General features: G+C 41.3%; 2 protein-coding genes across 2 annotated transcripts in view; both read left to right on the top strand.

Annotated features, from left to right (window-relative positions):
• The first annotated feature begins 1,601 nt into the window (after nt 1-1,601).
• The window catches only part of LOC119167384 (alpha-2-macroglobulin-like), a 54,138-nt gene continuing 31,861 nt past the window's right edge, over nt 1,602-23,878 (top strand). The window contains exons 1-13 of the mRNA XM_075890618.1: nt 1,602-1,848; nt 8,778-8,935; nt 11,217-11,402; nt 12,042-12,094; nt 12,191-12,263; nt 12,919-13,032; nt 14,098-14,182; nt 14,278-14,392; nt 15,581-15,692; nt 17,386-17,501; nt 19,026-19,262; nt 21,548-21,739; nt 23,247-23,510. Coding sequence (XP_075746733.1) covers nt 1,772-1,848; nt 8,778-8,935; nt 11,217-11,402; nt 12,042-12,094; nt 12,191-12,263; nt 12,919-13,032; nt 14,098-14,182; nt 14,278-14,392; nt 15,581-15,692; nt 17,386-17,501; nt 19,026-19,262; nt 21,548-21,739; nt 23,247-23,510 — 1,782 coding nt within the window. The 5' untranslated portion in view covers nt 1,602-1,771. The remainder of the gene's footprint in view (nt 1,849-8,777; nt 8,936-11,216; nt 11,403-12,041; nt 12,095-12,190; nt 12,264-12,918; nt 13,033-14,097; nt 14,183-14,277; nt 14,393-15,580; nt 15,693-17,385; nt 17,502-19,025; nt 19,263-21,547; nt 21,740-23,246; nt 23,511-23,878) is intronic.
• On the top strand, nt 2,379-4,948 carry LOC119159753 (xylulose kinase-like). Its single transcript, XM_037412600.2, has one exon. The coding sequence runs from the start codon at nt 2,806-2,808 to the stop codon at nt 4,414-4,416; it is 1,611 nt and encodes a 536-aa protein (XP_037268497.2). The 5' UTR covers nt 2,379-2,805; the 3' UTR covers nt 4,417-4,948.

Here is a 23,878-nt window from a genome sequence, read left to right as displayed (position 1 = left end):
TTGTGGTTCCCATTTTATTGCAGAACAACTGTTTTGCCTGTGGCATGAAAAATAATGTGTACCTAGTTCAAGTTATAAAGCTGTAGACCATTAAGCAAGTTAAGAAACTTATTGAAATAAACTTGACATTGATATAGTGTGCTTTTGCATGCACACAAACCCACTATACACACACATAGTTCTCTGCAAATGTGTGCACAAGCTAATCACTTGTACTTTAGGTACCTTCGTATGTTTGTGCACACCAAGACAGCCAATTAGATGTAAAAGCATACTCATAAAAGTGTTTCGCATACGTCTTGAAACAGATCTGATCATACTTGTGCTGCAAGCTTGAATATTATATACACTGTAGTTTAATAAAATCAGTAGGTGGCTGAATACTTCCTTTTCACATTTCCGTGTTATCATATGATGGCTCATTCTTTCATTAATTAGCATTACACTCAAGTGAATATGGTTTGTAAGTCTGCTAGACGTAAAGTCACTGGTGATTTCTCAAGCAATAATCTTGTTGACACCCTCGTGAAGACAACTCACGGCAGAATTAAAAAATTAATCTCTTCCAGCTTTAGCAATCATACAGGTCAAAGAGATGTGGTGAAACAAAGTTAGCAGAGGCGTAATAAGTTGCAGAGTTTCCGTTCGACCATGCTCTAGAGGTTCTTTTTCACTTCCTCAATGAATGAGATGGACACTCAACCTGGTCTGTCTTAAAATAAGCGAGGGTTACTCCTGAGAGACTTTCTGGGGCAGTGCCAGTGGGGCGAATGGGGGGTCGGAGCCCGCACCCCCAAAGAGCAAGCGTAGTCAAAACACAACGCATGTGTTCTCAGCCTCCCTGAAGGAACTCCCTTGTCCTGAATGGCCCCTCAGCTAAACAATCCTGGCGCCGCCAATGGGGACCTATAACAATAATTGTTGGGGTTTTATGTCCAAATGATTTGTTTTAGAGCAATACCTTCGACAGGCTCGATCTCTAGCCTCATGTTATTGCTTTGTTTTTCTCTTACATGTACAGAAATGAATAAATTAAAATCTCTCAAATTACAACACGATTATGAGGGATGGGAGGGCTCCACAGATTTTGACCATGTGGCGTTCTTTAAGGCACATTCTAAGTACACGGGCATTCATTCAGCCTCCACCATAATGCGGCCGATCTCACGAACAGTCGAACATCATAGCCGCTAGACTACCGCGGCGAGCGCAGATACATTTTAATTGGACTTCAACGAAATTTATAGGAACACTTAACTGAGAGATTTCCGTTGGACATGGCCATCACATGTGGTGTAAAGCTTGGCACGCATTCGACGTGGCTACCCGGTGTTTGGATTCAACATACTGGGGGATCGAAAAACAAGCGTTGCAGCATGTGTCCATCCGGGCAGAGACGGTATTCGTCCTAGTACACTCTAACGGAGCCCTCTGTGGCAACGCGCATCCACGCTAAAAGCAATATGCGCTTCTTTGTGCCAGATAAAGCGTCTGTGGCGGCCGTCATTTGACACATGTGAGATAGGACAGATGGCCGCTAGGGATATGCCTCCTCCGCCGCCGGGCACTTACCGTGCCAATGGTGCGCGGCGTCTGCTCGCTATCTTCAATTTCCTTTCTCGCTTTTCACCGCAACCGCGCAGTTTCGCACGACCGACCGGCTCTGAGCCCTTCATACGCGCCACAGCGCGGTCCATCGAGTGTCCAGCAGAACTCGTTTTGAATTTACAATTCAGTGCGTCGACCTGGCTCGATCCGCAGCGAGTTCACGATGCTCCGATGGCTCACGCATTTGACGATCACCTACTGCATCCTCGGATGGAACAGTGTTGGAGCTGCCAAGAAACCGTAAGCTAATCAACTTGCTGCTTAAACTTTCTGCGGTAACTCGCCGCTGCAGTGAATGAATGTTCCAGCACAGACCACTTACTTGCATGGGTCCAGTTCGCGGCTTCGCGCCACTCTTCGACCAATAAGTACAGTTCGTGAATCGACATATACGGTTTGCATACATTCAGCTTGTCACGAACAACTCCCCAGAGTTTAAGAGGCCCATAAATTAAAATATCTCGATCAAGCGAGGAGGGTTATTACGTTGTAATGCGCGATAGTTGCAAACTGATACCTTGAAGGTGATCGTGAGTATGGACTAAGCGCGGAACACCACCACGAGCCATGGCACGAGCACTTCATTTTTTGCTTTTGGCTTTCATAAAAAGCCCAAAATTAAACAGCGTTACGAATGCTTATCTTAACTTCAAGGGCATTGCTTTCAAGCGCGTCAAAAATGGCGCTAAAACATGGCGCATAGTTCAAATTTGGTCATTGAACTCTACGGCACAACTTAAAGGCTTACTCAGTAAACTTTAGTCGGTCTATTTGTAAGTTTATACCAGATTTTTGTGAAATAATCCCGAGGAGTTTGCTCTTTTAATGCTCCGCTTTTTTTTGAGGGCGCGACGAGCGCCAGCTGAGTTTTGATTTTGTTTTTTGTGTTCTCCCGGTCCCCGCAGCTTATGTGTTTCTTCTTGTCTCGCTTCTTCCGCGCTGACCGCTCCTTGTTCTCCCTCTCCACGAGCTTCTTTGGCCCGCACGACGGCCAACTCAGCTTCTCCTGTTTTCACAGCCACGTCCGCCGTATCGCGCGTATCTTTCTATGACCACCAACGTCAAGGCAGAGAGGAGACCACTGATACTAAGCGAAGATGCGCAGATTTCCAGAACCTTAAGAGGACGAGCTCTCCAAATTCGCTTCGTTCTTCATTTATCGACGCTCCGTAAAACGCGGCAGCAACTCGGCCAAGAATGGAAGGCACTGGCAAAAGTTACCTCGGCCTCGACTTCAGCACGCAGCAGCTGAAAGGTCTGGCGATCGATGACAAGCTCAAAGTGGTTTGCGAAGCGGCGGTTCAGTTCGACAATGACTTGCCTGAATATCGCACTCAGAACGGCGTGAACAAGAATCGCGACACCCTGACAGTGACGGCGCCAGCGATCATGTGGGTGAAAGCGCTTGACATGCTGCTAGAGCGCCTCAAGGTAGCGGGCCTTGACTTGGCAACCGTAGCGGCCATCTCCGGGAGCGGTCAGCAACACGGAAGTGTTTATTGGAGGAAGGGCGCCTCCGACATGCTCAGGGATCTGGACGCGTCGAAGTTCCTTCACGATCAACTCCAGGGAGCATTCAGCGTTCGAGATTCCCCGGTGTGGATGGATTCAAGCACCGAGGTCCAATGCCGAAACCTCGAGACGGCCGTCGGCGGAGCGCAGTATCTCGCCGACATCACCGGATCGCGTGCGTTTGAGCGCTTCACGGGCAACCAAATTGCCAAGATTTGGCAGACGAAACGTGACGCGTACGCCAACACCGAACGCATCTCCCTGGTGAGCAGTTTCGGCGCAACGCTATTCCTGGGGCGCTACGCACCGATTGACTTAAGCGACGGTTCTGGCATGAACTTGCTGAATATACGTACCCACCGCTGGGATCGCGCATGTCTCGATGCCTGCGCGCCAGATTTGGAAGCCAAGCTCGGCGAGCCCGTAGCGTCTCACGAAGTGCTCGGCACTGTTGCACCTTATTTCGTGGATCGCTACGGGTTCCCACCCGACTGTTCTGTGGTTGCATTCACGGGGGACAACCCTGCGTCGTTGGCCGGGCTCCGTCTCCGGGGCGGCGACCTTCTGGTCAGCCTTGGGACCAGCGATACCGTGCTGATGTGGCTGAGCGAGGCCAAGCCAGCCCTTGAAGGCCACGTCATGGTGAATCCCGTCGCGAGTGACGCTTTTATGGGAATGTTGTGCTATAAAAATGGCTCGCTGACCCGCCAAAGAGTGAGGGACCACTGTGCCGGAGGCTCCTGGGACATATTCGCATCTCTCATCGACAGCACACCTCGCGGCAACTTCGGAAACATCGGCATGTATTTTGACTTGAAAGAGATCCTTCCACCAGTGGTAGGTGACTTTAAGTTCAACAAGAGCAACGAGAGGGTTGCAAAGTTTTCCCAGGAAGTCGAAGCGAGGGCTGTTGTCGAAGGCCAATTTCTTGCTAAACGTGTTCATGCAGAACGCCTTGGGTTCACTACTGGTGGCAGAGTGCTGGCCACCGGTGGTGCCTCCAAAAATCCTGGAATCGTTCAGGTCTTGGCTGATGTGTTCGGTGCCTCAGTGTATACACTTGGGAAAGCTTCTGCAAATGCGGCATGTCTTGGTGCAGCCTATCTGGCTCTCTTTGGTTCATACAAGAAAGCGGAGCCTGGACTGTCGTTTGATAATGTGATCAGTGAAGCAGAACCATTCCATTTGGCAGCTAAGCCAAGTGCAGATGCAGCATCCGTCTATGGTCCGACGGCAGAACGCTATCGTACACTTGAGCATAAGGTAGTTTCACTGCAAGTGCAAAGCACTTCTTAATAGCTTTCACTCGATGCCGTGCCTTGAAATATAATTTTCTTTATTTTTGTTGGTGGCTGGGTCCAAATAAGCGTTAGCATTCTGTGTGCAGTTTGCTACGGGTAATGCAATCTATCTAGTATAAGATTTGTGCAATAGAACAGGTTAATCATGTGCTTACATTGTGCATTATCGAATTTACTTCCTTTTTGGTGTGACATTTGTCACAAACTCGCGTAGTTATGCACACTGCTACTGCAAAGTTGTGTGTCGAGCCTATAAATGCTCTTTTAGCCACTGCCAGAGTACTATTTATTTCATTATGTTCATCTTGTCACAGCTGTGCTTACTGTATGCAGTGTTCATATCGAAGGTGTCTTATCGGGCTATGGTGCAACGAAGCGTTAGTGAATTCTTTACACGTGTTGATTCCTTTTTAATACACCTGTGATATTTAACATTCGTTTCTCGAGACATTTATACAGTCTCATTTTTTGACAATATGCTGGCTAAATGCTTCAGGCTTGCCAATAAAGCACTCTTGGATATTTTACAGCTGCTTTTTGATTCCGTGTGAATGCTTACAGAGGGGTCTAAGCATGGAGGAATAAAAGGAAAGGAAGGAGAATCAGGTCACCCGAGTAAAGCCCATGATGTTGGCCCAATGCGTGACCAAAACGTCAGAACATGCGTCGGTTCTTGGTACTCTCAGTGGTGTTCCATTTTTTTAATCTCTTGCGTGAGCTGGTCGGTCTGCTACAGACAAGTGTGTTTCGATTAAAAGCTACCAAGTGCCACACCCCAAACTTTCAGCAAGCCTTGCTGCTTGCGGGATCGCGCTGCAAAAGGTCGTATGTTTGGCCGACACAGCTGGCTTCAAAACGGGGTGGCTCGCCAAGGCTGGCTGCATGGTGTAATAATGCTCCATCCTTTCTTTTTCTTCTTCCATGGGTCTAAGCCACATGAACAACCTGCTGCTCTTCATTTTCACTTAAACACACAGGTTAACTGTGTCTAAAACCAAACATCCTAATTTGGCTATTGTGGTGAGGAAATTTAATATTTGTGAGTAAGAAGTACGAATATTCTGCTCTTTATTTTTGGTTCTCTACATATATATATATACACACCTTTGTGGTGAGAAGTGTGTGACTATGTGTCACTTAAGGAACCCCAATTTTCGTACAGGCTGTTTCGCCCCGCCGTGGTGGTCTAGTGACTAAGGTACTCGGCTGCTGACCCGCAGGTTGCGGGTTCGAATCCCGGCTGCGGCGGCTGCATTTCCGATGGAGGCGGAAATGTTGTAGGCCCGTGTGCTCAGATTTGGGTGCGCGTTAAAGAACCCCAGGTGGTCAAAATTTCCGGAGCCCTCCACTACGGCGTCTCTCATAATCATATGGTGGTTTTGGGACGTTAAACCCCACATATCAATCAATCAAATCAATCGTACAGGCTGTTTCACTTGATGGCATGGATTAAGTCCTATGTGTTACAGTGGCATGACAGGTAAAGACGGTTCACAAGAAATTGGTGCCTGACATGCAGAAATTGAAAAACATGCATACAAAACAGACGCGGCACACAACATAAAAGTGCGACCTAAAACACTATTGAGCCCACTTGCTGTAATGCAACCCTAGTTCTTATCATGGCAAAGCATAAAAAGATACTCTGAAGCGCAAGTATAGCCAAATTTGTTTGAAGCAGTATCTAATGTAGGCTATTCACTTGTTTGAAATGCTTTTTTTAACAATGATCTACTGGCTAAGAACTTAGCTTGCTGATAAGAACAACAATACTGTGGTTAACCATCTGTTGGCTAAAAACAACAATATTTTACCCCAGCCTAAAATTGGATCTTGGGACTGCGCTGGCTTATGTTGAGACCTGTGCACACACATTAGCTCATTTTATTGTTTGTGCCATGGATGCTACATGTTTCTTCAAAAAGAATGACAACGGAATAAAAGTAAAAAAAAAGTAAAGCTGTTGGCCTTGCATCTCGTGAAACAATATTTTATGCATGCCTAGTTAATTCTTTGACTAGGCGTCTGCTTTTGGTACATCCCATTCACCGCTGTCCTCTGATGTAGAAGGCAAATGCATTCAGGGCTTTAGTGTAGGAAGCCTGCTTGCTGTGACATTGCTTTCAACAGTGAATGTGCAGTAGGGGATTTCATCTGTTCAGTAGCTGCACAACAGTTGCCTTTCCAGCTGTGTAATATTTGTAGTGAAAAGCTATGTAAGGTGTGTGTTTGGCAAAAAGTTGGATTGCTAATGTCTAAAAACAGGCCGGTTGTCACCAATGTGAAGACTTGCTAGAAGATCTCTTAGAGCTTGTACATATTTTATAATCTAGGCTGGCATTAACTGTAGACTGGGAGGATCATATTGCTTATGATGGCTCATTCATATCCCTCATAATGTTTCATATTATCCGTAAGAAACTGCGTCTATCTTGCTGATGTGTCAATGCATTTTTAAACTCGAGGAGTTTCAGCAATGCTTATCTGGATGTTGGGAGCAATCTTTTTTTATCTCTGAACATTTACACAGTGCAAAATGGTACAACAGACTTCACTAAAATAAGTAAAAGAAAAATGAGTTGTGTTTGTGCATAGTGCTGTTTAAACAAATGACAATTTTAGAAGCATTTAGTTACCATATCAAGTTTAAGACACTCCCATTTCCATTTGTTGGTCTAGAAATTACTAGTGACCATTCCTGAATGCAAACAGCACAAATTTCAAACAAAAAGTATTTCATGCAGTTTAATATGATAGCATTTTTCTTCATACCACAACCTTTTGTTAAGAGCAAAAGTTATTTGAGACAACAACAAGGGCAGTTTTTGGCACCGTACTTGTCCGTCATCACCAGCCATAACTTCTATTGCTCGAGTGAAAAAACGAAATAAGAAAAAATATTAAGTATAGCATGGGGTTCAAACCTGGGCCTATTCTACCACAGAGCCATGCCAGTGATCGAAAGTCCTTGGCCGAGAGACCCTATACAGGCATTATGTCGGGAAGGAATTGCGTTAACATGTGTAGTATAGCGTGGTAGATGTGTAAAATAACAACTAATTGTCACATAATGCTAATGTTATAACCTGGTCTCGCACAATACAAATTGTATAATGAATGGGTTGTTGAATGCTTCCTACCCACTACAAAGGGCTCAGCCAGAATTCTTCGTCATCAGCCACCGGATCAACAAAGGGCACGTAATGCCTTGGAAATAATGGCTATAGTGGCTGCATCCCAGCTTGACAGAAAATATTTATAGCGTAGTGGGTAGCTTGCAAGCGTGCTTTCATCAGTAGCCCCAAGAGAGTTAATGATTGTTTCTAGAGACGCAGTTCTTCAAGCCTTTGACTGTGCTGCACTTTTCATGCAGGCCTGGCGTTTATTATTATTATTATTATTATTATTATTATTATTATTATAATTTAAGTATACTGCAGACCTTCTCGGTCCTGCTTGGACCAAGAAGGTCTGCAGTATACTTAAATAAAAAAAAATATTATTATTATTATTATTATTATTATTATTATTATTATTATTATTATTATTATTATTATTATTATTATTATTATTATTATTATTGCATTCACACCTGTAGCGATTCAGCTTGTCACTTTTGCATGCCACAAATAAGGTACAGTAGTGACCAAACCTATTTCCTTCGTGGACATTGCTGCGAAAAGCATTGGACGGAATAATTCAGCCAGTCTCGTATGCTTTCCATGGTCACAGTCCCCTTTCTACATTTCTCTCTGTCAAATGCAAGTACAGTTTGTAGCTTGGTTCACTAGAACTTTCCACAAACACAAGATAGTGAAAATTTTTGGAGCCCTCCACTACAGTGTTTCTCATAATCATATCGTGCTTTTGGGGCGAAATACGTCAAATATTATTATTATTATTATTATTATTATTATTATTATTATTATTATTATTATTATTATTATTGGAACTTTCCACGACATTGACTGGGCTGTTAATTGTACATGACAAGTGTGATTCATTTTTAATTTTTTTATAGAGCATTTAAGTATCACTGTTGCAATAAGTGGTTGTATGTTGTATGTGAATGAATAGTTGAAAAATTGCGTGCCATTATCTTTGTCAGCATTGCTGCAGTAAAAATGTTTGGCTATTTTTACCGGAATTAAGTAACTGTTATGGAAAGTTCTCAGTACGCACACAAAAATGACTTGATGGATGTATTCATTGTGTGCATGCTGAAAACTTTCCATAATGCATTCCTACCAATTTACCCAGTTTTACATACTTTTACACCATTATTAGCTTAATGGCACAACAGAAGTTTCTAAGTGCTGCTTTGGTAAATAGGGTTTTCTTCTACTTCACCTATAGAGCATTTCTTCTCACAACACCTTCATCTTTCATGCCTGGAGAGAATCAAACACTGGCATTCAATGTCTTCAATGCACCGAGAAGTGGTCATGTCACACTCAGCCTTGTGGCAACACCTGGTGGTGTTTTGTCCAACGTTTCCATACGAACCGATGGAGGTAGGCAGACCAATTCTACAATCGTAATGCATCTCCTAAAGTCTTGTTGAATGCGTCTTTAGAACTTCAACATACTTTGTGGAATACGGCCTTGAGTGTGGGAGCAGAATAGATAACTATGGTGATCCTATTGCCTACACTTGCAACTATCAGGGTTACTCATAACTTCTGATACTGCGTGAGAAGCTGAAGTTTAGGTACAAACTTGTAATTGCACGTGCAGAGTTAAGTCGTCCAGTAAAATAAATCTGAATGTGAAAAGCGTGCCATCCAAAATTGTTTACATAGAATATAATGTATGAAATCTAATACATTAAGCTATGCATACATAGAAATTGAGAAAAAAAATAAAGTGTATCTAATTTCTATACAATCACCCACAAACCTCCAACACTTTTTAGCTAATCAATCAATCAACCAAAAACAGGAACATTTATGGGGAAGAAAGGAGGCCGAGGAAAAAACTGTCCGATGACAGCTTCACAGTGCCTCAGCCCCCCACTGGCACTAAACAACAAAGTACAGCACCTGATGTCAAAAAAAAAGTAATAAGATAACCTTGTGACTGGACTGTATTGCTTCATGGATGTCTTAAGATAAAATTTTCTGAATCTGCAAAGTGTAGCTCATTTTACAGTTATCAGAGAAGACATGCTTTCTTCCTCCTTTTGTGGTCATGCGTATGATAGAATATACATACGAGGATTGATTGGGAGAAAGAGTTGTTCTAAGGGGTGGATATGTCACCTCTTGTTATGGCCTGGAGGATCTTGTATTCTTTTCTGCTTGACCACACTGACCGCTACTTCCGTTTGCACGTGTATAATGCTGCCTTGTACATTGTGGTTGTACCTCGTGCAACCTTGTGGCACAACCTTTGAGGCGTTTCTTTTTTTTTCTAAGAGAGCGAAATGAACTTTAAATGAAACTGGGGAAAATGCACTTTTTTTGTACTGACAATATGGTTTGGCCTGCTCAAAGAACTTTTTGCTAGTATGTTCCTCTCCCATAAGTAACACAAATCTATATTGTTGCTAAAATCTATGTGGCCCAATATCGTCAGTATTGTGGAGTAAAGTTTGTATTTGGCTCATATAGATTGAAACATTTCTTTAGGACATGAATTGGCTAGTAAAATAAGTGTAAAACGGTTCGAATGTACGGTACAGCAATATTTTATGATAAAATTGATATCATACTTGTGCTTCTGTCGGTGCCATGCTTCGACGCATAGGTGTAATGGCGATTATTAGACTTGAAGAGCGAGTGGTTCTTCCTGGAAAAGGTGTACTATTCTGGACTGTCATCAATGTTTTCTTGTTAATGGCATCTATGGGAGGCCTTAAAAAGTGTTCCAGTTAGTTTTATGCCATGCCATTTCTGACCGCTTCTTCTTCTTTAAGGAATAGATAGATGCCCAATATCTTTATTTCATGTCTATTTTATTGCAAATATACTGTGTTGAAGTGAACGGAGGACAAGATACTGTTGAGCTAAAGTTGAAAAGAATCACTAAAGTGCAAAAAGAAGCAGGCAGGTCAGCCTCTTATTCTTCACAATCAAGTTTTGTCATTGAACATCATGTCTTTCAGTAATTGCCAACTCACACTAGACAACCTAATTGTAGAACATAAACATGATAACAAAGCAACTAAGACACAAATGAAACATTTTGGATGGGACAATGCTGGTTGTTTTGATCATGTTTGTTGGTGCAGTGATAATTACTTGAACGTGGCTCACATTGATTGAAACAGCTGGAATACTTGGCTCATTTTTTATTAGAAACTGCCTTCTTGAGCTCATGTTACAACAAGGAATTGCCCCATTTTGATTATAACTGCTCTAGGAATTGAAGATACTTAGGCATGATTTGCGTTCCAGTTAAATTTAGCCTAGTTTCGGTTTCTGCATTTGGCTCTTTTAGAAAAAAAAATGCCTCTGGAACAGTACCTTGTGGTTTCTCATGACATCTATGCAACATGGCAAACAGCTTTTAAGATTGCCTGCATGCATGCCCTCTTGCTGCATAGCTTAATTAATTGCTTGCTGTACAGTTTGGATAACATTGTGAAGGAGAGAGCAAGCAAATTGTGGGTGTTTTTTACATGCAATTGTAAATTTTCTGCTGCATGCAGTTCAATAATATTTGTACTGAATGGTCACTGGTGCCTGTACTTCGAAGTTGAAGCATTTCGTTACTACATTCAAAAGGTGGTTTAGTTTATCTATGACGTACGTGCACAAATCGGGAGTCAAAGAGCGCAGTTATTTTTTGCAGATTCACCTGAAGTAATCACATTACCAGTTCCCAAGGATCTGCCTTTCAACACTGTGCTCCAAGTGTCAGGGAAATTCGGCAGCTATTCTTTTGAGAAAACAGTGCCTGCCATCGTTAAGAAAACCGACAAGAAGCTTGTCACCATTATCCAGACTGATAAGCCCATCTACAAGGCCAGGGAAACGGGTAAGTCCTGCAAACCATAACATTTAGTGGTTTGTTTATCACGGCAATGTGATATAATTTGTCATTAGTAAGCACAAGTATGCAGTAAACCTCTAACTAAAACATTTTACTGAGAATGAGACCGCGTAAAATTGAAACAACTGTTGATGTGTGAGACTATCATTATGTGACTGCTGTTACGCCTTGGTAATGTAGTTGTGGAGCAGGAACTTGGTCTTAAAATGCATTTTTTTAACAAGTAATCCTGTTTCAATGAATGAATGCCTAGTTTTAACATATATGTAAAGTATAGTCATTCACAGTTTCTTCTGAAGCAGTGAATCACTGCAGTGCAAAGCGAATTGGTTCAGTAGCAGCAATACTTAAGATATAAAGCATGCCCATACGTGGCATGTGTGTCCTTAAAGCGTCCTACGGACTTGAAGGTTGCATGCCCAAAAAGGCATGAAAATTCAGCTTTTCTCTCAAAATTTGTTGTCCATTAACTCTGAACACAAACTGTACTAGCCCAGCACCACTTAAAGGCTGCTGTGATAATCCTGATGACATCGCTTATGCTGGTTCTAGCTTGTCTTTAGGGAGCGTCGATTAGGTGGGCATAAAATTTCAATGGCAAAGTTAAGTGAGCTTTGTTTGCAGTTCGATTTCGTGTCCTTGGAATTGACTTCAGGAAGCTTCCACTCGCAGAGCATGTGAGTACGAGGCCGGCATCACTTAGCAACTATTAATTACACATTTCAGCGAAGTGTCAAGATACATCTCTCTGTACCTCGCTTTCTTGTGATTAGGTTGGCCAAATCTGGATCGAGAACCCAATGCACTTCAAAATTTCTCAGTGGCACAATGTGTCAATGTCAGCAGGTATGTAAATCACTGTTTCTTTTTCCTTATTTTCTAACTACTATGGCATTTTTGTGAATCTCGCTTTCTGTTTGCTTCGTCTGTCATGCTGGGTTAAGAAGGAAAGAAGCGGTAATTGAAGGGCTTGTTTTTTTTTGTTAGATGCAGTATTAATGGAAACTAACAGACAATCATGCCAAGGAAAGTATAGGGTATTTTATTTTTAATAATTATGACATAAACGAGAAGAAAGTAAAGTAGACGAAAATATTATTTGCCGCTGTAAGGAACCGGATCTGTGACCTTCTAATAACGCATCTGATGCTCTACGAACTCTGTGCTGACGCAATGCAAGACATAACCAGGAGGGTTGTGACCTTCGGCTGATATAGAAATATTTTTCCTTTTTTGTAAATAGTTACATGCAACTAAATTTTCAAAGACATGTCAGGATGGTTGACAGTGTTGTCATTATTGTGTAAAAAGTAACTCTGTTATAGCTACAAGTTACCAGCAAAATAGAGTGCAATACAGAGTTACTTGATTGAGCTTGCATTATTCCGCATTTTATTTTTGGTAGTTAGGGCAACTTAAGTAAGGCTTTTGAGATTGTAGGAGATGAGTTTATCGTAGCAATCGATTCAGTGACTGTATTCACGCTTGTCCACATCCACAGGTATCGTACAGCTGGAAAAACAACTATCCCATGAGCCTCAGCTGGGGGAGTGGTCCGTCTGCTGCCAAATCTTTGACCATACGACTTGCCAGGCATTCCAAGTGGGCAGTTATGGTTTGTCCTCTTGGTGCTATTGTTGATTCTGTCGCTATTACGATAGGGCTCATAATATCTCCTCTAAAATGCAGCACAACAAACCACCAAGTTATTTAAGTTTTCTGGTTTGTGTCAGTCTATAACGACACTTATTCACAAAGCTTTATACAGTAGTAATCGTATAAAGTTTGTTTAATTGTCTGCTATTCTTTTTTTTTTTTGTTCCATCAATAGTATATCTGGCTTAGACTGGCTATGAGCACAGTTCCTGCCTGCGCACAGAGTTGCTGTCTGCAATGGGGATGATTGCTGGCACTGTCAGATGGAACAGGATTTGAACACTTGTTACGTACTATTTATTCAATGAGTAGATAATGCGACATGAACGCAACTAATGCTGAACTGCAACATAACCTTATAATAGCAAATAGGACATATCTCTCATCACTATATTGCTTTGGAATAACCGAGAATGTATTTGTTTTTTGTTGTTTTTTTTGCATAAAGCATGAAACTAAGCTTTGTTGAGTGTGTATAAAAGGCACCAGTCTCATTTTTATCTTGGCATTACAACAGGAACTTGAACTGTACAATTTCACTGCATTTGTTTCTTCTTCTGAGACTTCTCACTCCATGTCATGTCATTGTACTACTTAACACATCCTGTAATATTAAATCATGTTTACATTGGAATGATATGCTTCTTGAATAGACTCTATATTTGTAGGAAACTGGTACTCACCTTAAAGTCACTGCACTTTATTGTTCTTGTTTCATATTAAATGGCTGATTGGTAATTCTCTAGAATTTAAGCTGAGTAGTATTTCTTCTAGGTATGTTAGTTAGGGAACAAGTAAAAAATCTTGACATGCTGTAACTACCTCCATCTACAATATTCCTTTTACTTTTATTTAGTGCACCTTAAGTTCTTTTTTTTAATAATTGAGCAAATTGTTGTTTAGGCTCAATGCTGTTCATTCCAAAATTGGCTCAGATACTATAAAAATGCATAGTTGGTTTATACGAGAGTATTGTACAAAGTATTGCTACATGCTTTCATGTTGTTTCTTTACATTCCTGTAGCATTGCCCAAGTTTTCTGTTGATATCACTGCACCACCATACATTTTCCCTGAGGAGTCCAATAGCACATGGAAAATATGTGCGAGGTATGACTTCTGCTTCTGTTTCTTATACTCCTGATTTCATAAAGGTGCACATGTATAAAATACATGTTCCATGACTTAGATGTGTCTTTGTACAGGTATTTTTATGGTAAGCCCGTGCACGGTCATCTCAGAGCTCAGCTGACATACAAACGCTTTCCGTGGACTTCCGAGTTAAAAAAGGTGTTGCCCAGCATTGACATCGATGTACCGGTAGGTGCTTTCTTTGATTCTAACAAGGGCTGCAAGATGGTTAAAGTTTGGAGATCGCAACTTAACCCAACATTTCAGTCTTTAATATCGCAGCCTTTTTTAAGTCTATTTAATTTATTAGCTAGTGAAACGGCCGCGAGCGAATCGTGAGCGTGATATGTTGTCATGTTATTATGTGACGCTCATGTCATGATTATCATGTTTGCACCAGTCACTTACTTTTGTCATTCATTCATGTCCAGTAACACCAGTTTCGGTATATGTAAAGATAGCGAAACGGCCGCGGGCACATCATGAATGTGGCATGTAATCATGCTGTTACATAACACACATCTCATGATTATCATGTTTGCACCAGTCACATATCTTCGTCATCCATTCACGTCCTGTAATACAAAATTTGGTATATGCGAAGCTAGTGAAACAACCGTGAGCGCATCACGAGTGTGGCATGTAGTCATTTTGTTACATGACATGCATGTCATGACTTTTAATGCTAGGGTTTGTCACTTGTGTTCGCCATGCAGTCATGTCATACCATACCAGTTTTGTAAAATGTCATGTGAATGAAACTACTGCAAGAGCAGCAATACCATGAAATGTAAATCATGACATGTGTGTTTTTATTTTCATGTTATGACTAGTCACTTATGCTCGTCATATGGTCCTGTTATGCCATACAAATTTTGGTATCGATACCACTATCGAAACGGCTAGGAGAGCTAAAAGTCGTAGGTAGGCAGGCGGGCGAGCTGGCGGGCGGGCGGACGGACGGACAGACGGACGGACGGACGGACGGACATGCTCAATGTCGCTGAAGTTTGTTGATAAATGCTTCGCATTTAAAATGCTAATTGATCCTAACGTCACTAACACACTGATGTTGCTGTTAAAATGGGGTCTTAATTTATAGTGCACAATCTTTCACACATGGTTTGCAGTTGTGTAAAAGTTCTGAAAAAGAAAGCATTGTCTAAATTTGCCCTACTTGCCCCACAACAGCTGCAGATGACTCCTTTGCGATAGTTCAGCCAGTATTCTGTTTAGTCCTTTTTCATAATGTGCATAATGGGGCTGAATAGTTTTTTTGCATACAGCTGATTGATATAAAATGAAATATCTATTGCAGAGAGAAGCAGTTTGTGCCGCCATGTTTACACTCTGCCCTCGTCTTTTCTTTAAGTGTAGATTAGAGGTTGCCATGAGTTTGAAGTCAATGGCAATCATCTCCTCTTTGCCAATAGGGACATCAATCGTCGTCCTCTCATTCTTACAGCGGAGGTTGCGGACAGCGCTACAGGTGAGTTAGCTGTCGCGACCCTAAGGGAAACGAACAGTGCAAAAAGTGAAATGTTTTATGTACATATATTGTGTCGGAACTGTTCTCTACATCTTGTTCTTTATGATGTTCTATTCTCTTTTTTATGGACTAACTAACCTGGTTCAGCACACAGCAGCAGGTAGTGATATTGAATGGTTCATCCAGTAGCTATAGGCTGGAAAAAATACCACCAAAAAATGAAGACAAAAGTGCATGGCAAATATTATTCTAGCATCTATCATGTGTACTCTTGGCTTTCCTTTTTTATGTGTTTTTTCAAATCTTTACTTTACTTTTACCTAATGTAAAGATGGGATCCTAAATGGAATCTGCCTCAATAAAAGTGTAAACAGTAGGCTTGTGCAAATAGTGAATTTTAGGTTCTAAGCGAATTTGAAGCGAATAATGATTTTGGTCGAATAATTTCTAATTGAATTTAAATAGTATATATATATATCACATATTATAAAGAAAATGGACATATTTGTTATGATTTAACTAACCTGCATAATATTTTTTAAGTATTGAGATGAGGCCTGTGCAAATTTCATTTTTTCGCATCGAAGAAAGTGGAAACAACTTTGAATAGTAGCAGCATTCGACTTTTGTTAGAATGCAAGTGATAGCCTGTAAAATATGTTACGTCTTAAACTTTGTTATACTTAGAGTATATAGGCCAATAAAACAAGCTTTTAAATTTTAAAAAATGAATCAATGTGAGGGTAATAGGCTCATAGAACCTTAAAGTAAGGCTTTGTGGCACTGTGGAGTTGCCTTGGATATCTGTTTTCATGGCTTCGCACTACTTGACTGCAGTGAAACCACTTTTACAAAAGGTTTAATGCAAACTAATAAACCTTTAGACAGGTTGTTTTATGGCTTAGCACTCCTTTACTGCCATGAAATTACATTTACAGGATGTTACATTCGAATATTTGAAGCATTCAAACATTTGCACGAGCCTGGTAAACAGGTATAAGGGACCTCAGACAGGCTGGCCAATGTTTTGATTGGCAGTCCTCTCTTTGTAATGTTAATTTTGGGTCATCATTATTTCGTATTGCTGTTGGTACCTGTTATCTACAAGAGAGGGAACAGGAAAGGAAACAAGTACTTGCATTTCACACCTGCTTACAGTTGTGTGTTAACTTGCCCGGCAAGTTACCTTTGTGGACACACCGTCAATTTTAGCAATGTGCTGCTTACTGTATACATATTACACAAATGCATTATTTTCATTGAAGCCCATTATGAATCATCATTGCGTAGGTTGTTGTAGACTTTTAAGCATTCTTTTTAATACTGCCCAGTTCTAATTAGTCTGGCAGAACTGGCCGTTAAAGTTTAATTTGTATGTAGTGATATCACTGGCTATTTTTAATTCAAGCAACTGTTGAGTTCCTTGAGTAATTACTTATTATGTCTCAAATGTTCTTTAACTGCCCAGAGTTGATGCACTGATAAACGGTACTGACATGCACACCATCTTGTCTTTGTTTTTTTTTATTATTTCTGAAGCATGAAATCCTTTATTTCGAGTGGTGTATGTTAGACTCATGCTCTTCACTTGTATGTACAAGTACGTACATGTAGTTCTTCAATGTATGCATTGTTTACATTTGCAATTTAAGCTCTTTTGTTCTTGTTGTTGCTTTCTCTTTTGATTGTACAGGAGAGGCAGTGTCTGCCAACATCACAAAAGAGTTTGTCTGGTCACCATTCACGTTGGGCTTTGTCACAAAGCGTTCCGTACCTAACTTCAAGCCTGGGCTAGTCTACAGGGGACTGGTGAGAGCACAACTTCGAAAGTTTTGTAACACTTGTAAACGCTGTAATGACATGCTGCTTTAAAAAATCAGTTTCACAGCAAGGGCAAAGCAGAGAATGTGACAGCAACAATTTGTAATGTTCTATGAAGTAAGGTTGGCAGCCAACCCTTTTAGATCCAGTTTCGCGTCTACAAAACCCTGTTGTAAGAGAATATGGCTGCTCCGAGGATTGAAGTGGACTCTGCATGGTCTTTTCATGTTGAAAGACGTCTGTTGAAGCCTGCCGAGATAGTGCCTCTGCCAGAAATCGCAACTGCACCCATAGAATCAAAGTTCACAGTTGCTGCTTGAGTGACACCCCCTTCGCATTCTTTCACGCTTATTCAAGACGCTCAGAGAATTTCCTCTCTGCTTAAGCATTTAATGGCAGGTCTAACATGTCTAACGTGCAAGGGAATGTTATTACATGTGCCGTTTGAGCAACAGAGATGGGCCGGCTCATCTGACTGCTTCAGAGGCATTCTGCGCCCCTGCTCACATGCTTTTACCTGAGACTAGAACATACAATGTGCAGGGGCAATGTTATCGATTTTTTACATTATGCGGAACATAACGAAGGCAGCGGAATTCCATAGAGAGTGTCCACATAACTGCTATTGCTATAAAGGTCTCTCTCTACATTGGATAAGATTGTAGTACAAGCACATCCAATGTGTTGACTGCGTGGCTTATTTTGCAAGTAGCAAAAATGCCATATCATTAGCCTCGCATACTTTTTCTAAGAAGGATTGAGTGATAACGCCATCACCTTGTAAAGGTGCATTGGGAGTGAGTTGGTTTATACTAATGAATGCACATATATACCATGCAGATAGTCTCATCAGATACCTAGCTGCACTCTTTCATGTTTTGATTCACATTTGAGAAGAGTTGTGCTCTACATTTACAATGGATACGATATAAGAAAGCAGACTGGTTTGATTTTATTATGCTCTTTATGGGGGATGTGGTCAGCAGAATTGCTTTTTCACAGTCACTTGCGTACTTTTTTTGCTCTCCACTATCAAGGGCTACCAAACGGTAAGCACTGAAGTCCTTTTACAGGGCTTTTGTGCTTTTTAAATAAATGCAAGAGCGAGTCCAAAGTGAGATCTGGTATAAATGCAGCCTTTCAGGAAAGCCTGCTTTTCAAATATAGCAGTCAGTCAATTGTCAAAGTAAGCCTAATTTCTAAAATTGAAATCAACAGATCTATCTCAGCATCTATCGGTGAAAACTGTATAACCTTATCACTAGGTATATGCTTGTTGAATAGTTGAAAATTTCTTTCACTGTGGCAGAGTTTTGCAGTATCATGTTCTGTTGAATGTTGTGTTATATCTGCATGATCACGGCACGCAAAATCTTCTTGACACAGACTGACAGAGAAAACAGCAGTCGGTTAATGTTAAGAAGGTTTCGTGTGCCAGAATCATACAGATATTCATAACCAAGTAAACCACCAGTTCGTCCTGAGCAAGTTTATATTGTGTTGTGGTTGCAGGTTCAGGCGACGTATCCCGATGGCACACCTGCCTCTGAAAAGCGAGTCAGTGTCTGCTTCTCTGCGTCATCACTGCCAACGGTTCGGTGCAGTGCACGCAGAAAACCACAATGCCAGCGTGTGTCATCCACAGATGATGTTGCGACAGGGTGCCGAGACTACGAAACAGATGCTCAGGGGCAAGCTCACTTCTCTGTTCCTGGAATGCGTGGTACCCTGAATAGTCTTTCACTGACTGTGAGTGCTCGTTTATACTTCTTTTTTTCCAACTGCAAGAAAACTGTTGCTTTCTTGTTTTTAATATTTTTTTATTTTGTTGCACAGAATAGCCTAAAGCAATGTGACTTAATAACTGGCACTTGTGAAGTGTTTGTTAAAAAAAAAAACATTTGGCCAATCTCTCTTCAAAGTAACACATAATTGAGAATAAAAAATATCCAATGCCGATCTAAGCTTCTTCGTATTTTCAGTTAACGCTAGTGTAACTGTCTAAGCTTTGACTTCCAAAGATTTGGAGAGCTGTTTAAAACATAAAGATATGTGATGCATAAAAGAAAATCAAAAACTGAAAGAGAAGGCATCCTCTTACTTGTGTAGGAAAATGGAAGGCAGCTGTCAGAAGTTAAAACAAAAAAAAAGGTGAAAAATAGAGCAGTCATGTTCATGGTGCACTTTTGATGCATTATAGTCTACAGTAGCAGCCTAAAGACATTGATGCAAAAACCCAATAAGAGACATGCTCTAAATTCTGTTCTGGCTTTGGGTGGTTTGTCCTGCATATTTATTTGCTGCACATCGGTTCTTGGCATGTCTGGAAAGTATGTATCAATAGCTGTACACACACAGTGGCTATTGGTTGTTGCATTGTAACACAAAGGAGATTGCAGTAATATCCACAGCTACCTCCTTTCTTGTGCTAAAACGCAATAAGGTTTTTGTGTATTACAATGGGTGCTGGTTCAATTCGTGACCATTACAGCCGCATTTTGATAGCTTCAGAATGCAAAAATGCCTGTGTAAGATGCATGTTAAAGAACGTCCATGTGGTAAAAACAATAGCATAGAGCCCTTCTCCCCCTTTTCTGTAGCATGTTACATTTTTGACAATTCTACAAGTAAGTAAATTACCCAATTTAAATTTTACAACGAAAGCTGTTATGAAATCACAAGAGTTGTGTGCTCCATAGTTGTTCGCCGCCGGTGTCCGTAATCACTATCGCGCGAAATAAGAAATGGCTAAGTAAATGAAAAACACCAAGGACGCAACGGGATTCGAACACGGGTTTCCTGTGTGCCAGCCCAGTATTCTACTACAGCGCGATGCTGGTGCTTAAAACTCTGTTACAAATTGGCCTTAGGCAGGCTTGATGTCGGGGAAGGAATATGTAAGTAATAAAGCGTTTTAGAACAGCAAAGGAAGAACCAGGTGTTACGCAATGTGAATCGCATAGAGAGTGGGTCATCAAATGCTCCGAGCCATTACAAAGGCTTCAGGCATAATTCTTCATGTTCGTCAGCCACAGCATAAAAATATTGCACAAAATGTTATGCAAGTATGTAGTGGGTAGCACGCTTCTCCGAAAAACAACGAAGGATGGCATAGTGAATGCCTCTCCACTACAAAATAATGATGATGATTTATAGCGTTGTGGGCACCCTGCAAGTGTGCTTGTAGCATTACCCGAAGAGTGTTTAAAGGGGCCCTGCAACACTTTTTGAGCATGGTCAGAAAACGCTGCCAATCAGTAGTAGAGGCTCCCGACAACACGCGAGCCAAATATTATAGCACAGCATGCGGCCTGGAATTCACAATAAATTATCAAAGTCTGATAAAAATTGCTTTCTCTTCTCTCGACAAATCACAATCACACGTAGTGAGCCCATCTATCAGCCGTTGGCTGATTCGAACATGGCGCGCTCGCTCGTTACAGAGGTCGCCGCGGGAGGCCGTTACTTGTTCACACGTGTGCGCGCGATCACACTGAAGAAGGTGCGCATTCGAAGAAAAAAAAGAAAAAAAAGTGCTCAAGGTCGCGAAGTGCACGTGACGTTTTTCTTTGCCCCTGCCACCCCTTCCTGCCTAGCTTCCACCGCTTTCGTTGGGACAAGAGAAGAGAGAATGCAATGCAGCATGTGAAAAACCTTTGCAACTTCACTCGCACTGGATGGATTCTTAAAATTTTTGTGGCATTGAATTTGTGAGGCAATGAGCTCTTCCAGTGAATTCATTCTATGGTTACTTGAAAAAGGGTTTCAGGGCCCTTTTAACGAAACTCTGAAAGGCCACTTTTTCAGCTTTCGCTCTGACTGTGCTGTGCATTCTGCACAGGCCTGGCGTTTTTTTTTCATGTAAAATTTGACAAAGAAACATAAGAGATTTCAAAGACAATTTCAAACTCTGCGGCATTTGATTTTTGCAATTATTCAAAACAAATATGGTATTAAGCAGTGCCAAAGTATTAAGAAGCACAAATTATGACTTCTTATGTGTAAAGTTCATGCGTCTTCCTTATTTCACGTAGGCTACATCTGATGGTGGAAAATGGAACAATCCTGTGTCACGAATGCACCTTCGAGCCTGGACGTCCATGTCGGGGCGCTATTTACACATATCAGTTCCATCAGAAAAGCTTGAGTGCAGCAGAAGTACTTCCATTTTATTTTATCATACAAAGCTCAGAAACCATCCTGAAGGAGTTACCTTATATTATCAGGTGAGTGATACTAAGAGCAGCAGCAGTGTGTTATGAACCTAACACAAACCATGTGAATGTCTAAATTGCCACAGTTGTTTTGAAACAGGGGGCTCATTTCTTTTTGTTAGACACTACCTAATGAAACCTAAGGAAGATAGAGGAGACATAATTTCTATGCCTTTAACTGTGCTAAAGTAATTACGACATGAATGGAAGGGAAATAAAGTGGATGAGAAATCAACTTGCTTTGTTTGGGCGGGTTGATTTTTTGCCCACCTGTGTTGAGTTGAGTATTTAACCGCTTTAATTCCTTTTCCTTTATGACATAATTACTATACCACCATAGTCGTCGGCAGGACTTTCTCTTGGGGGCTGCAAATCAGTGTTGCATTGCGGCTGGGGGAGGTGGAGAGCTCTGGTGTAGCTCGGGTGAGGGCAAGTACTGTTGAGGCTTTTGGGGAGTAACTGCTCCTTTCGCACCCCCTTGCTGACATCCATGCATACTACTGTTAAGGAACACACAAATAACGTGCCCTCTTCATTCCTTAACTTTACTCTCCACTGGTTCCATTAGGCTGTAGGTTAAAGGTGCACACATTCACATGCAGTGATGTGTAGGTGCAAAGTAATATGTGCATGCAGATCCACATAAATGTTATTGATACATAGTTCACAGCAGTTCATGCATGTACTGGTGGCATTGCCAATCATCACTTCTTTATTTGTTAGAGGTTAACATTCTATTTGAATGAAGCTTTAGTGATTGAAAGGTGTGATCAAAGTTAACCCGCCAATGCACATCCAAAATTAATGCCAACCGTAGTGCTTATTTAAGGCTTCATTACGACCATTTAGATCACTATTCCGAGTTTTAACAGCGAAGCGGTTTAAGGCAGTTGTAAAAACTTTGTTAGTGTGTCCCACAACAAGTCTCGCGACTCACTGCTAGTCCGCTAAATATGAAGAAGGCAACAGATGGGCAGAAAACAACTTTCAAGATTTCTAGACCGATGTAACCAGTAATTGAAGGAAGCTAAAGCCCAGCAACAACGTAGAAGCAACCATATTTCACTTCAGAGTCATCCAGCTTCGCTGTTTCAGGCCTTGCACGACTTCGTGCAAGCTTTGGTGTTTTTGTTGTTGTTTTTGTTGGTACTCATTCTAGATGAATTAAACAGTAACACTTCGAGCGTAGTGTTTTATTGTATACAGAGAGCGTGGTGAATTATCCACATTAAAATTGTAGTTGCTGTCTTTGAGTTCAATACTGGATTACACTTGCAGCATTGTGCGATCTCTATCTGTTGAAAGGTGGTCTCTTATGTCTCTTTACCATTAATTTTCAGTTACAATAAAATTTGGATCATGTAAGCATGCCAGTTTTAGAGGACAGAGGTATTAGAGCAGCTTTCGTGTGAGATTGTGACATCAAAAATACGACTGGACAGCATCTATTAGATTATCCGACACGAAGTTTTGTAGTTCTTGGTCATTAATATGCTGTCGACATATTGTGCTCTTCAAGGTTGTCTCTGGACACCAAGTTGTGGACAAGGGCATACTGTCGCCAAGACGTTCATGGGATGACATAGCCTACCGAATACCACTCGACTCTTCGTCTAGCAGCATGAGAGTGTCTGGATACTCTGTCTCCGAGTTTAATTTGACAGTGAAACCTAGCTGGGGTCTCTCACCCACTGCTCGTCTGATGGTGTACTATGCACACCCGAATGGAGAGGTCATTGCTGATGCAGTTCCACTGGAGGTCAAGCCGTGCAACTCAAATGAGGTGAGAGTTTTCCTGCTTACTGTTTCATGTTTTTTTGTTTATGGCATCCATTCTACACAATGTGCCACATAAAGTTATGATGAAACAGTATTTCTTAACAATAGTTTTGCTCAACAAGATAAATATGTTTGTTACCCTTGCATCATTGACTAAATTTAATTGGCCGTATTACCAACGGCTCATTCAGGCTCAGGCAAGCCATAATGGTTGTGGTTTCTTGACGTTACAGCTTGCCCCAACCATTTTTGCTGAGTGACTTGCATATTGGTGACTTGCATGTAGGTATTTCTTAGTCTTGCCACAATGGCAGTTCTCTGAAAAATACAGTACTGATGAATTGAAATGCGGAAATTTATGGCTTTATAACA

This window comes from Rhipicephalus microplus, chromosome 1, assembly GCF_043290135.1.
Source record: "Rhipicephalus microplus isolate Deutch F79 chromosome 1, USDA_Rmic, whole genome shotgun sequence".
Lineage (NCBI taxonomy): Eukaryota > Metazoa > Arthropoda > Arachnida > Ixodida > Ixodidae > Rhipicephalus > Rhipicephalus microplus.
Note: the sequence above shows the minus strand (reverse complement) of the source record. Positions and strands in the feature narration are given on the sequence as shown.

What these genes read in the sequence shown, in the direction of transcription:
- LOC119159753 (XM_037412600.2), top strand. Translation starts at nt 2,806, where the DNA reads ATGGAAGGCACTGGCAAAAGTTACCTCGGCCTCGACTTCAGCACGCAG.